Source organism: Cryptomeria japonica, chromosome 9 (genome assembly GCF_030272615.1).
Source record: "Cryptomeria japonica chromosome 9, Sugi_1.0, whole genome shotgun sequence".
NCBI classification, from domain to species: domain Eukaryota; kingdom Viridiplantae; phylum Streptophyta; class Pinopsida; order Cupressales; family Cupressaceae; genus Cryptomeria; species Cryptomeria japonica.
In genome coordinates this window covers 339,829,376-339,845,216 of record NC_081413.1, presented here as the reverse complement: position 1 = coordinate 339,845,216, position 15,841 = coordinate 339,829,376, and the positions used below count along the sequence as shown (strand labels likewise).

Here is a 15,841-nt window from a genome sequence, read left to right as displayed (position 1 = left end):
ACCTTATGTCACAAGATTCCTATTCATTTTCGAGTTTGCAACGATAAAACCTCTCGGATTAAGTTCAGCCAAAATGGCCCAAAAAAGATATTGAAAAAAAAATCATGATGAAACTTGACTAATATAAATTTGCAACTTTTTTTTATATAAGACATATATCAACAAAATTATCAAAATATCTAGACATTACTAAATAAATTGGAAATCTATATATAAAATCTGCCACTATAATAAATTTAGAAAAATTAAAATATACATAAGAAAATAATTTGAAGCTTGTAAATATATTGAATATGTTAATAATTAGAAGTCTAAACTAAATATTTTATTATATTAAAATTTTAATATGAAAAAAATTAATATATTATTTATTTCTTAAAAGAAAAATAAAAAGACCTAAAAGAATCATAATGCCTACCTTTGCCTCCCATAGTTATATGGAAATCACTGTTATCTCACTCAATAGACAGATAACATGATATTTATGCAACTCTTGCACTCTTTTTTGTTTCCACAAAAGAGTTGGAATTACTACAGGCAGTGGGCACTCAACAAATCTACTTCTGCACAAACGTCGAACTCGCTACAGGGTTGAGAATAGTCAACACAAGTCTGCACCACTCACTTGACCACCTCATCACCAATGAGAAACAAACTCAACACTTCTATGAATATCACCCACAGGCACTGAGCAACTAGTAAAGCCCACGATATGTTTTGGCATGTCATGAGGGTTTATTTTATTAAAAACTACAAAAAAAACTTAATCAAAAATCAATTCTTATATTATATTTTAATTGGGAAATCCCTCATCCCTTTTCTGTATGTATTTTAGGGTGAACTCAAATTGGTTTTTAGGATTTTCTTTAAATTCGTCAAATTTTGAACTTTTTGGTTCAAATTCAATGAACCTCATGACATAGCATATAACCTTAAGGGGTCATTGTAAAAGCGACTCTTGCATTTATTATGATCCTTTGACATTGAGGCTGAGAGATTCGAAGTTGAAAAGTATTTCTGAGCATTCTGTGCATCTATGAGTTTCCATTTGCAGCAATTTGAAGAGCAACTACAAGTGTAGGATATTAAAAAAGTGATGTGTGTATGTTGAAGGCCTTGTGAAAGTTGTAAATGTGTAAAATCGTAAGGAGATAGTGGCAAGAAGAAAAGCTACCTTACTCTTATGGAGCTTCCCCATATTAGGTTCTTCAAGATAACTTATTCTGCTATGCTTTGTTCTTAATATCTTATGGTGTTCCCATTTCATGTGTTGAATTTCATGCATAGCATCAATATTTTTCATTTAAAACTCTTATTTTAAGCACAAATTCATTGTTTCACAAGCAAATTCATAAGGGAACAACCATGCAAAAGAACTGAACTTTTATTTAAGAAATTGAAATAGTTTTGTATTTGTGAATCAGCTATGGAATAACCATGCTAATTACATATAATTGAGGAGCGCTAAACTAGTGACAAAGAAATGATGATAATGTGATTAAAAGCAATAAGACTTTAATAGTAAGAGAATATGCACACAGCCCATGTGAAGACAATAAAAAAAATAGACCATGTGATTTATTATACTTGTTCAAAATTAAATATGTATGGGTCCCTATTCTTGAGATTCCTTTTCCATGAGTAACTGTGTCCAGCTTCTTTAGAGAATGCCACTATCATTGTACTCACAGATATCTGGGCATTCTAATAATCAAATCTTGTCTAGTATTGCTTACAAACATGGCCACTTACTTTCATACTCCCCTTTTTTCATTTCCATTATTTATTTTTTCACGACTCTAATGTGGCCCTGAACCTAGACTTAAATATAGGTCTCATGGTATACAAGTTTTAACCAAGATCATTAAGCAAACATTACCACCTACAATGATGATGGTAAACGCTGACAACTTTCTGACCTAAAAGGGAGTGATGATAGGGCCATAGAGATCACTAAGTCAAGGACCAGGAATTACTGGTCTGGCAGTAGCTAGCAGTCAAGATGTAAACTTGCAATCAAAGCCAATATTAGAAGATATATGGCAACTCCCACTTCTCAAGAGTTCTCTTAGATATTAGTACATGTGATGGTATTAACATGGCATTTAAAACCAAATTGCATCAATTCCACACTGCATAACAATTTCCAAAGAATTTGGTTCCTACAAAACTATTTATTCCAAAAAATACGAGAAACTTCTCTTACCTAGAATAGACCAAACCTCCGCAATGTAACAAACATTTTGCAAGACTTAAAAAAACACTATAATCTAGTTAGAACATAATTGATTATTAAGATTTTACACAAAGTTGAATTTTAAGAGATTTATACTAAGACTTTAGCTATGAAGGACCAAAAACAAGAAAAACTTACGATGTCTTCATTGCGAACAAGAAAGTCAGCAAAGTGTGTAGGTACAAAGCCAGGAGCTACAGTATTAACTCGTATATCTGGTGCCAGTTCAGCAGCAAGAGCCTGCAATGTACATAAGTGGCTGTAATTCTCTATAGAATTCATTACAGAACCTTCAGAAATTTAATAATACATAACTCTTCAATTGTAGAATGCTTGTCATTCACTTCCAGTTGAATGATGCAAGAAGTGCATGGGAAAATATTTACTGCTACAAAATACAAATGGATCAGATGTCTAACATGTGAACATAACTAAAAATTCATGATATGTACTCACATAACCAAAAACAAGATTGATGCAAGTTGTAGCTAAAGTACCAAACCCTATTCCACCTTTTTGGAACTTCTATAGCGGACAACTATGACCTGGACCCAAATCCTAAGCACTGGCTACAGAAGATGAGAGGAGACAAAATTGCAAATTTCACAGGCTAGGGCTTGCATCAAATTGAAGCCTAGATGAACTTCTGCTACAAAATTGGAGATAACTCAATGAAAACTGCATGGAATTAAATGGACAAAGCCTACCAAAATAATGTAACCACTCTAAAGCATCTTTGAAAGGAAAAGGACTCTTGCCCCCTAAAACAACAATTCCTATAAACTCAAAGTTAGAACTTGAGGACAACTCTCTTCTCACCTAACAACACCATGTGTAGGAAGAAAAGAGCAAGGTGTCCAAGATGTTTTTTAAACAACGCACTTGTTGAACAAACAAAAGAAGCCCCAAAAGAAAAATATGGCAAAGAAGCAAACCTTGCCCCTAGATGCAAGCCAAGACAAGAAGAAACAGCAAGATCTATTTGAAGACCAACCAAGTTAGTCCTAACCTGATATGTTAAGATATGCAACAATTTTCAATAAGCACTCCAACAGCAAGCAAGCAACCTTTCCACAATAGAAAGCTTACCCACCTTCCCAACGACAAGAGACATTTCAACATCAATCAGACTCTCATAGCCATGAGGATAGATGTTAATGCCAAAGCCTCCTACTTGCAAGCACTTTACAAAGCTTTGGTATCATTATCCACAATTCAATCGTGGTGAGGAAACTACCTAGAACATTTAACATTCTTTTGAGCTTACTTCCAATTAGAATTATGTATTCTTACCTTGAATTCTTTATTCTTGTGTAAATCCTTCATCTCATGTTCTTTATAGAATGTGTTAGAGGAGTCACCAAGATTCCAATGGCGAATAACATATTTTGGCAAAAAAAAGGATGGTCCAACAAATGATCCTCCTAGAAGTGCCCAACAAAGTCAATTGCCATTCAAAAGATTGAGAAAATTCCTAGGTAACAAGAATATGATGTAATATATCCAAGAAAGATTGCCAAGGGTAGAAAAGGACAACTGACACACTAGGTGGTTACTAAAATCAACTACAATATATTAAGAAAAGGACCATGGAAGCTTCATATATCTAGTCACCAGCATTTAAAATGAAGAAAAGCTTTCCTCAGAAACTGTAATATCCCTACTGAATTTTTAATCATTAAAATCAGATCTGAAAATGTTAAACAAGTTTACACCATTTACAACATAACTCCACACACAATGATAAGTCTTCAACTAACACCAAAATGCACCGGAAACCCTCCAAATGTGATTTTATTGAAATAACCAGAATTATGCATGAAAAGAGGTTTGATGCAACTGCTCAGCACCAATAAAAACAGAAAAATATAAATTGGAACATAAACCAACTGACAAACTAGTCAACACTGAAACAGTCATTACAACATCTAAAACAGCTCATAGAAAACTGAAAACAACAGCAACAAAACTACTACAATAAATGCTAACAATCTCACTGGAATTTCACCTGAATCACTGTCGAACTGCACCCACATGAAATGTGAATGCTACAGCTTAAAGGAATGATCTTGAGCACTGATATACCAGCAAAATACACAACAGTAAAAACACCTACAGAAAATCCGAAAACCAAACTGCAAACCCACACCTACACACAAGCATACCACACTAAAACTAGTTAATCTGCATTAACCTGTGAAGCTCCATTGCAGTACCTAGATGACAATGCCCTTCTCATTCAAAGAGTTTCCGTCCTCCAACTCCTGTAACTCATGGGTTTTCATTGATCAATTTACTGTTATCATTTTGTATGTTCATGACATGTTGATTGGTGGTAATAAGGAAATGATCAAGGTTTTGAAATATCAACTTTCTTTGCAGTTTGATATGTAGGATTTTGGGGCTGCTAAGTTTATCTTAGGAATGGATATCAAGAAGGATAGAGCTAACAAAAAACTTTGGCTAAGTTAAAAGAAATATGTTGACTCCATTTTGTAGAGTTTCAACATGCAAAATTGCAAACCAATGAATGTTCCTATTTATGTGAGCATGAAGTTTTTAATTGAGTACTGTCATATTACACCAGGTGAGATCGAGGACATGAACCAAGTCCCTTAAACAAATGTGGTTGGTAGCCTTATGTATACTATGGTTTGCACCAAAGCAAATATTCCCCAAGCAGTGGATGTCCTAAGGAAGTATATATCAAATCTAGGCAAGAAGCACTAGATTGCAGTGAAAATCTTAAAATAACTTCATGGTAATTTGGACTAGTCTATTTACTATTAGTGAGTTCTGTTAGACAGATCTGATACTAGGAGTAAATTGAGAGGGGGGGGGTGAATCAGTTTACCATCAGAAATCAGAACTAATGCATATCAAAACCATTAAACTGGAGCACAAAGAAACCAACACAAAGACGGATAGAACATGAAAGCATAGTACACACAACACCAATATTTTGACGTGGAAAACCCGGTAAAAGGAAAAACCACGATGGGAAACCCTACAATCAGATAATACTTCTGCAGCAGTATGTGAAATTACAATGGGGATTGCACTTGCAATCAGGCCAACCGCCTAGAGCTCACTGCTCATCACAAAAAGAAGTCTCATTGACTTACAAAAACATCGGACTACAATCCGGAAAGAATGAATTATGAAAGTAGCATCTCCTAATGCTTGATACAGTTCCTGATAAACACAAATGTCTGCCCTACAATACAAAAACCTTCACCGAATGATATATCACTTGTTCGCACATAAGCCTTCCTTTGATAATGTAGACATAACCATCGATCCCATCCATGTATCAATATTCAAATTACATGAATAAGTCACCTATAAATACAGATCATCAACCTTATTGACAAGGTCGGCTAAACCCTAAACCCATAAACCCATAATAACAAAAATTACATTACACGGTACATAGCATGGACCTAAATCAAGTAACCAAACAATTCCATCCGCCGGAAATTCCGCTAAGACCAAAATCCAACACGCTTCACCAACCGGTAGAAACCCTTAGTGAAGTAACACAGAAAGTATAATCGGGTCCGAATAGGACCACCATGATAGCACGCCAGCCAATGCAAAGTCACCAAACACTTGGAATATGATCAAGAAGCACCTTCAGCATGATAGAAACCGATTCCATAAGCCAGACCAAAATCGTCTAGCCAAAACACCAAATATCACTTACCGGTAAAGCCAACCGGTATCGGGAAATACCAACCGGGAACATAAGCGATAGTTACCGGAGCACCAAAATATGAACCAATAGAATATGGCAAACAAATAACCATCCAGAGTAAGCATCCAAAACCGATTCCAGAGAACTGATCATACCGGATCAGAATCATAGCCAAAACCAAGATGATCACCAAGACTAACCGGGATAGGTCCAACCAGGATACAGTGTTGACATCAATGACAACACTTAACCAAATCCACCATATTGCCAACAATCTCCCCCTTTGGCATTGATGGCAACACTGAATGTGAAAAACATCCAAGTGCCAAGGAATGCCATCAATCTCCCTCAAAGATATGACTGATTTTTACATGAATACCACCTCTCCCCCTTTGACATCAATGACAAAGGATGGATATCAAGTCAAAAATATTGAACCAAACAGCTGACTACTCCCCTTGAGTAGTAGCATCATCTCATCAACCCGGATCAAAGAAAATATCTGATAAGCTTACCGGATTGATGCATTTCTGCATCTCTAAGTCTCTTCCGAAGGGTTGGTAACCCCCAACTGATCTCTCAGATATTCAAAAGTATCTTTAGGCAATGGTTTAGTTAGAATATCTGCAATCTACTCCTTAGTAGGCACATAAACAAATCTGACTTCCTTTTCTTCAACCTTTTCCTTCAAGAAATTGTACCTTATAGAAATGTGTTTTGATTTGGAATGAAATAACCGGATTCTTTGACATATCAATAGCAGCAGTATTATCACAATGAATAACAATAGGCTCATCATAACTTACCCTTATATATTTTAATATTTGTTTCATCCATAAAATCTGAGTACAGTTGGTAGCAGCAGCTACATATTCCACTTCAGCAGTAGATAATGAAGTACATGATTGTTTCTTGCTAAGCCATGACACCAACTTCTTCCCAAGAAAGAATGCATCGCCGGTAGTGCTCAACCTGTCATCCACATCTCTTGCCCAATCAAAATTTGTGTATGCACATAATCTGAAGTCATCATTCTTCGGATACCATAACCCAAGGTCTGTTGTACCTGCCAAATACCTGAATATCCTCTTAACAGCAATATCATGAGTTTCTCTAGGATCTGACTGAAATCTAGAGGCAATACAAACAGCATTCATAATATCAGGTCCAGTCTGAGTTAAGTATAGCAATCCACCAATCATTGATTTGTATCTACTTGGATTCACTTTAAGGGATTCATCATCCTTTGACAATTTGCAACCGGTTATCATAGGATTATTGACATGTTTGGAATTCTCAAGTCCAAATTACTTAAGTAACTCATTCACATACTTAATTTGACAAATGAAAATACCTTTATTAGTCTGAGTAATCTACAAACATAAGAAAAATTTCATCTCACCAATCATAGACAATTCAAATTCATTCTTCATATCATCAACAAATTTCATGCATAGACTATCCTCTCCTCCAAAAATGATATCATCCACAAAGACTTCAATGATCAATATGTCATCATGCTCAATTTTGTAATATAGGTTACTATCAGCATTACCTTTGCTAAAACCAAGCTTAGAAAGATATTTGTCTAATCTAGCATACCATGCCCTAGGAGCTTGTTTTAGTCCATATAAAGCTTTCTTCAATCTACAAACCATGTCCTTGTCTTCTGATAAAGAAAATCCATCCGGTTGCTAAATGTAGACTTCCTCTTCAAGATCTCCATTCAAAAATGCACATTTGACATCCATCTAATATACTTTGAAGTTCTTGTGTGCAGCATAAGCAAGAAAAAGTCTTGTTGCTTCAATTCTTGCAACCAGGGCATAAGTCTCACCATAATCAGCTCCTTCCTGTGAATAACCTGTGCAAACCAATCTAGCCTTGTTCCTCACAATTTGACCTTCCTCATTCAATTTATTCCTGTAAACCCATTTAGTTCCAATAATGTTCTTGTCTTTCGGTCTAGGAACTAGTTCCCATGTCTTATTCTTTTCAATCTGATCTAATTCTTCTTCCATTGCTTTTATCCAATTTTCAATTTTACTTGCTTCAATAAATGATTCCAGTTCAATTTGAGAAATCAAACATACTTCTTCAATAGCTAGCCTTCTCCTAGTCATCACACCTTTGCTTTTATCTCCAATGATCTGATCTTCAGAATGATTTAGTTTCAAATACCTGGGAGTCTTGAATTTTCTTGATTTGCTGGCTCTCTTTGTTGTTCCTCTGTCACAGTTGAGTTTTCTGATGTTACCAGAGTGATAGGTTCACTGTTCTAAGAAGCTTCATGCATTACCGGTTCAGGTCTGATAAAATTCTTCTTCCGGTCCACAGTCATATGATCTGATCTGATTATTGTCATGTTCATCCACCTTGACATTTATACTCTCTGTTATCCTATTCAATCTTTTGTTATAACATCTATATGCCTTGCTCTTGGTAGAATAACCCAAAAATATTCCTTCATCACTTCTTGGATCAAATTTTCCCAATGCATCATCTCTTCTAATGTAACATTTACTTCCAAAAATTCTGGAACATCTGACAGTAGGAGTATGACCAAACCATAATTCATAAGGAGTCTTACTGGTATCACCTTTTATGTGTACTCTATTGAAAGCGTATACAGTTGTATTGACAGCTTCGCTCCAATAAATATCAGACAATTTAGCTTATGTCATCATAGTCCTTGCCGCATCCATTATGGTTCTATTCTTCCTTTCCACCAATCCATTCTGTTGTGGAGTCCTAGGTGCAGAAAGTTGTCTTCTGATTCCATTCTTTTCACAAAACTTGTTGAATTCACCGGATGTAAACTCATCGCCTTGATCTGATTTCAAACACTTTATCTTCAGTCTTGTCTCAGTCTCAACCAAATTTCCCAGACTCGGACGGACTTGGCTCTAACTCGGCAAGGCCGACTCGGCTCGGACTCGGCAATGACTCGGCAACGACTCAGCAAAATAAGAAAACCCTTGAAATTTAGAGATTTTTAACGATTTAAAACTTGTTTCATACACCCATTATTGAATTAAGCTTAAAGACACTATAACATCATCCATAGTCTGAAAACTTGGACTTGGCAAAAACTTTGCAGACCAAATTTGACTTGGTTTAAGTGATTCAACAGCTTAAATAATTACTCAAATTCCGTTAAAAAATGTAAGTTTTATTCAAATCCCTCTGAAATATAGGCAATCAATCATAGGCCAGAAATGATACTCAAATTGTAAACACAGAATTGAATAATTAGGGTGGCCAAACCTGTAGAGCTGTTGGGCTGGGTTATGTTGGAACAGCAGAGTAAAATTGCAAATTGAAACATTGCAGGCTTGGGTTGTAGTAGCAAATGCAGAAGTAGTTCCTTCACTAGGAGCAGCAGGCACATAAGTTGTAGGCATGTGAGTTGCAAGTGTGTGCAAGTAGATGGGTCACATAGAACAGAGAAGAAGCATTCACAACTGAGTGAAAATGCACGATTGAAAAATTGAACGCATGGGGCAGATGAAAAAGTATGAGTGTGCTCAGAGCAGGTTTGACACCATAATGCACTCAGAGTAGACCATTGTACTCTAAAAACTCTTTGAAAACTGTTTCTGCCAAGTAGCAAGTTTGAGCGTGATTTACTTGTTTTCCTTAAACCCTTGTGAGTACTCACTGAGTTTTAAAACTATGGGTGCAGATGTTAGAATATGGAAACATCCCTTTTCACTTCACCATCTGGCATGAGCATGTCCACTAGGCAAGACTTTGCTCCTCCCAAGACACATATTATTGGCAATCACATTACAAAATGGATCTTGCCAACCAATAATAGCCAGTAGAGTAATTTCAGCCCACACATTGCCAAGCCAAAGATTGAACCCCGCGACTTTCCATCCTCAACAGTCAGCAAGAAAAAATATCATTTCAGCAAGTATCTACAGGAAAAGGCAAGGAGAAAAGCTATGAATACAATCTTACCAATTTTTTTGCAGCATTAGCAGATCTAGCACCAAAGAGATAAAAGCAGAGGCCCCAGAGATAATGGAGGTCAATGACACTCGTGACAAGTTCTAGGACCTAAAGAAACAATTTCCTTGAATTCCAAAGATAAAGTTTCAAAACACCTCTAATTTATAGAAGAAGATATTTCAACACCCAGAGTGAGCTGGGAAAATAAAAGCCACCACTCTTTGCAAATAGATCTCATATGTACAAATCTCCTACTTTGGAAATGTATGGTTAGTTTCATTTACTAAAGCATCCGATGCTTAATGAAGAACACACGTTTCCACAAATTTGAGGAGCACTTGCAGATTTGACTTCTAAAGTTACAAATCCAACTTTAGCTTTGACAAGGACAATTTTAGTTACCAAGGCAGGCATTTCTAAATCCCCTTTTCCCCCACATCTGAATAATGCAACCCCATAATGTGTATTATAGTTTGGACTAACCTCTTTGACTGCACTTTTTTAAGTGACGTCGGCCGGGTCATGACCCTCGGACTCAGCGAGTCGGGGAGTGACTCGCTGACTCGGCGAGTCACATCCCCTGACCCGTCCAAGCCCGGGTCAGGGTCACCGTGACCCGACAGAGGTCACCCAGCCCGCTGACTTGCATGACTCGGCGTGAGTCACGGAACTCTGGTCTCAACCATAGCTTTAAAGATTTTGAATTTCTCAAAAGCTTCAGATTTTTCTTTCAAAAATGCTACTCACAATCATTCTAGAATAATCATCAATAAGTAACATAAAGTTACCTCCTTGAAAACTTTTAGTCCTTGTCGGTCCACACAGATCAGTATGAATAAGATCAAGAATTTCATTAGATTTATCATGTATGCTTCTAAAAGAAGTTTTGACTTGCTTACCCATTTGACATTCTCTGCATACCGGATTATGAGGTTTGACAATTTTGGGCAAATCTTTGACAGCCTATGTTGAACTAATCTTCACTATGCAATCAAAATTTACATGACACATCCTCTTATGCCATAACCAGCTTTCATCAATCTGAGCAATCAAGCAAGCTTTCTCACCGGAGTTCAAATGAAAGATGTTTCCATTGGTCTGAGTTCCGAAAGCAATTTCCAATCCAGATCTATTGATGATCTTACATTTTCCATCCTTGAATTGTAAATGAAATTCTCTATCCACCATCTGACCTACACTTAAAAGATTATGCTTTAAGCCTTCAACATAATAAACATTATCAGTGTTAGTCTTACCATCCAATGATATTGTTCCCTTGCCTTTGATCCTACATGCCTTGTTGTCTCCAAATCTGACTAATACGCCATCAAATTCTTGTAGTGATAGAAATTTTCTCGTCACCAGTCATGTGATGTGAGCATCCACTATCTATAACCCATTCATCATTTTCTTCAATTTTAGCAACTAAAGCCTTTTCCTCAGTATGAGTTGTTTCAATGACGGGTTCCGGAGAATCATCCTTGACAGCAATAAAAACCTAGTCCTTACCGAATGAAGCTCCATTACTAGTTCCACTCACAGGTTCATCGTCATCATCATCAGTAATACCAAAATCATCATCACCAGCATAATAGCATGATTTGTCCTTAATCCTTCTAAATCTAGGTATGTTCTGAAATTCCGGATTAGGCTTATAACTCTTCACAAATCTTTCATGATTCCTAGCAGCTCTTTCAAGGCATCTAGAAGCAAAATGACCAATCTTATTGCATGAAAAACATTTAAAAGGGACTTTTCCTTCATACTTACTTCCAGCTGGTCCTTTAGGAATTCTTCTAGCAATTAGGGCTTCCATCTCTTCAAGTTCTCTTTCTTCTCTTTCAATGTCCTCCATATCTTTAGCATACATCTGCTTCCAATCTATCCTTTGCTTACCGAAGGCAGATGCTTTAAATGCAGTCTCAGTTTTAGTAGCACTCTGAAATCCAAGTTCCTCAAGCTCAAAAGCAATCAATTTCCCAAGCAGTGTATCTCTAGTAACAAGGGTACTTGACATTGTCCAAAGTTCATTGATTGCAGTAGCCTTCATCTTATAAGCCGGGGGTAGAACTCTCAGAACCTTTGACACTATCTCATCCTCACTAACCGATCCGCCACAACATTTGATTCCCATAACAATCTCATTTACTCTATCCATGAAAGAACTTATCTTCTCATTTTCTTCCATCTTCAAAGTTTCATACCTTACTGTTGTGACCATTTCACACATCGCCCCATCGCAAATGGGGACCCCCTCTTTTTGCTTGTTTTTGTTCGTTTTCGCTTTCGTTTTTAGGGTTTTGTTAGTTAGTTAGTTGTCTGGATTTAGGGCCAAGCCTTAGGGTTTTAAATTTTGCCTTTTCAAGCCAAAATCCAGTCGCTTTTGAGAGCTTTTTGAGCTTCTTTCCTAGAAGCAAAATTTTGAATGCAATGAATTCGCCAAAATGGTCTAATTTTCAATTGGAATGTTCATGCAGAGCTTAAACTTGTCTAAAGGATGACCGTCAATGTGAATTTTTGTCTGATTGAATATTTTGACCAAATTTTGACTTTTTTGAAGTTTGATCCTGGGCATTGGAATTGATTTGTTTTCGCCTCGTGAAGTGTTAAAATGTGAAAAATCTTGTTATTTTGGCCTGTAGGAGCAAAATCGCTCCTGTCCCTCAGTGAAGGACGGGAGCTCAATTTCAAATATCTCATTGTCCTTGCAGAGCCCAGACAAATTTTACGTTTGAAGTGATGAAGAACGACGAGATCTTTTCATTGAATATAAATTGAAGATTTTCATGAGCACAGAAAGGTCTCCAGAAGGAAAATCGCTCCTGTCCCTCAGTGAAGGACCGGAGCTACAATTCAAATTTCGCCATGCCCATGCAAGATTTTGATAGCTCAGCAACTGGAGGACGTCCGAAGGAAGATACTTTGCCAAATGAATATAATTTGAGATGCAAAAAATGGAGAAAATGACCTATATTGACTAAATCGCTCCTGTCCCTCTCCAAGGGACCAGGGCGAGGTACCTAGTAGCTCTCGTCCCTCTCCCAGGGACCAGAGCGATTCCCTCCATTTTGCAAAAACCAGACAAGGGTCAAGACAAGTTTACGTTCAAAAACGAAGGAGAACATGGGATGAACGCATTGAATATAAATTGAAGATTTTTGGACGTCCATAACAGTGCTAAATGCCTAGTTCGCTCCTGTCCCTCAGGAAGGGACCAGAGCGATTTTTGATATAATTGCTCTTCTTGCAAAGTTACAAATGATGTCAAGGCATGAACGAATGGAGGGAAGAAGGACGAGTCCGTTGAATATAAACTTAGAGCATGGCAAAGTAAGATGAAAGCCACAGGGGAAAAATCGCTCCTGTCCCTCTCCAAGGGACCAGGGCGATACAAGGGTGAAGATACGTCCCTCTCAAGTTCAAGGTCGTCCCTCCAAGGTTCAAGACCGATCCAAGCCAGGACAAAAGGTGGCGAGGACATTTCAAGGCATTTCCACCAGGCGCAAACGTTACAAAGGTCATCACATGGAAGGATTTGTACTCTAAAGACCTAGATCGCTCCTGTCCTTTGGTAAGGGACCAGAGCGATATCTACATAATGGCGTAGATTTCAAAAGGCGAACAAAGTTTCGAGCAACCAAGAAGGTCGAAAGGACGTCATTTCACGCAATGAAGTTGATTGCAAGTTGGTACAAACAAGAACAAGCATATAATGATGAACTTCGCTCCTGTCCCTCAGGAAGGGACCAGGGCGATGTTAGATGCATTGCCCATTTTATGCAAAATTTACGTAAGGACAAAACATTGCAATGTTCTGGAGGGTCCATGGTATGACAACAAGGTGATAAACAAGAGAGTTGAACGTCCAAACATCGCCAAATGGTGTAAAGGCCCCACATCGCTCCTGTCCTTTGGACAAGGACCAGGGCGATCCTATCAAAAGCGCTCATATTCCTCCAAAATCGAAACAAGGCGAGGTTAAGCAAGACAAAGGAAGGCGTTTGGAAAACATCACAATGAAGGATCGAAGGTCAAAATGCATGTTGAACGTGAAAAAATCAAGATCGCTCCTGTCCTTTGGACAAGGACCAAGGCGATGCTTTTAAAACACTCCCGTCCCTTCAAAGATCAAAGCGAAGCAAGGTTAGGTAAGGTGAAGGACGACGTTTGAAGGACATTACCATGAAGATCGAAGTACAAAGTTGACAAGGCCAAGGAAAACATGTGGATCGCTCCTGTCCCTCTTCAAGGGACAAGGGCGATGATCCTTATAACATCGAAAGTACCTTGCAAAAGCAAGTGGAAATAAGCGCAAAGGACACAAGCAATGATATTTCGAAGGTCAAAGGACGCAAGGTGAATGCGAGATGGACATGAAAACAAGAAGATCGCTCCAGTCCTTTGGACAAGGACCAGGGCGATATGCACTTAAAGGACACCCATATGCGCACACAAGGCGATCAAATTCGAAGGACCATCAAGGTGATCGATTTTTAACGTGGAGATGAAGGAGTTGGACGTAAGAAATGCAAGAATCATGCCAAAGATAGTGAATCGCTCCTGTCCCTCTCCAAGGGACTAGAGCGATGAGGTACGTCCCTTTGTTTTCCAATTTTGGCGCCAAACAAACAAATTTAAATTTCCTTAAATGCTAAATCGATTAAAAAATTGAAAATCCATTTTTATTTAGCATTTAATATGGCGTTATCTTTTATTAATTATATTTTGCCTTTATTAAAAATCGAAATTCTCATTTAAAAAAACGCAAGGCATTAATAATTAATTATTTAATTAATATAAAAATCGGTTTGAAGCGCCCAATTAGGCAAGTCGGCCTTGTTATTTTATTGCAAATCATTTAAAAAATGGTTTTATTTGTCAAAGTCGGCCTAAGAGGTGAAAGGGTATGAGCGCTATTTATAAGGGGAGTGAAACGTTCATTTTTTACATAATCATTTTTACCTTCCTTCATGCGAATCAAGAAGAGGCGAATATAGTGCGAAGTGTGTTCAAAGGTGGTGCGATTTCAAACCAAAGGTGGCGCTAGTATCATCTTGTGTGGAGTGCGAATTGCGTTGAAGGCCAAAGGTGGTGCGAATTTCATTCATCCAAGGGTGGCGCGCTTAGCTATCAAAGGTGGTGCGATTCCAAACCAAAGGTGGTGCGAATTTGAAGATCACGCCTAAGGCGAATTTGCTAAAGACTTGGAGATTTATTTGTGCGAATTTGAAGATCCATTTGAGACCACGTCCAAGGCGATAAGTGAAGATCACATTCTATCCAGAGGTGGCGAAGTATATTTTGAGGGAACCATATTGAAGATTATCTTATACCTCAAATTTTGCCTAGGCGAATTTTGTTTTTGCATTCTAGAGTTAGCTCTCTATCGAGGTATGGCGATTTAATTATTATTGTTTTATTCATTCATCGTCATATTTCAAATTTTGAAATTTTGATTCTTTAAATCTCTTAGCTCAATCGTTGTATTTTAGGAAATGATAACTCTAGGGACTTATCATGAGGTTTCCTAAAATCTATCTCTCTTATTTACGTTATTTATTGCAAAATCTATTTCTTATAGTGAAATGTTGTGTAGGTATGGCGACCCCAAAGGCGGGAGCATCCACCAGTCGCTCGGCCCTCATGAAAGAAGATCAGAAGACCGAAGAAGTGGAGACCAAGATCGTGTCCAAGTGGAGCAACATTGGAGATACAAACTTGGGGAACTTTAACACGAAGAAGTTCCGAGAGGTCCCTTACATCGGCAAGCCATCACCTGTCGCCCGGAGAATAATAGAAAGTGGCATCATTAAGGCGGCCGGTTTTCCTCCAGCCATTCAGTGTCACGAGTTGATGATCGAGTGTGCCCGTCATTACAATCCACAGTCCAGGACCATTGTGTCCAATGAGGGAAATATTTTGGCGTACCTTTCAGAGGAGGCCATCAGTGA

The 15,841-nt window shown here is 37.7% G+C and overlaps 1 protein-coding gene across 2 annotated transcripts in view; it reads right to left on the bottom strand.

Annotated features, from left to right (window-relative positions):
* Positions 1–15,841, bottom strand: part of LOC131029717 (tropinone reductase-like 3) — a 112,486-nt gene that overhangs the window by 25,549 nt on the left and 71,096 nt on the right. For both annotated transcript variants that reach the window (XM_057960335.1, XM_057960336.2), the window contains one exon: positions 2,375–2,476. In XM_057960335.1, coding sequence (XP_057816318.1) covers positions 2,375–2,476 — 102 coding nt within the window. The remainder of the gene's footprint in view (positions 1–2,374; positions 2,477–15,841) is intronic.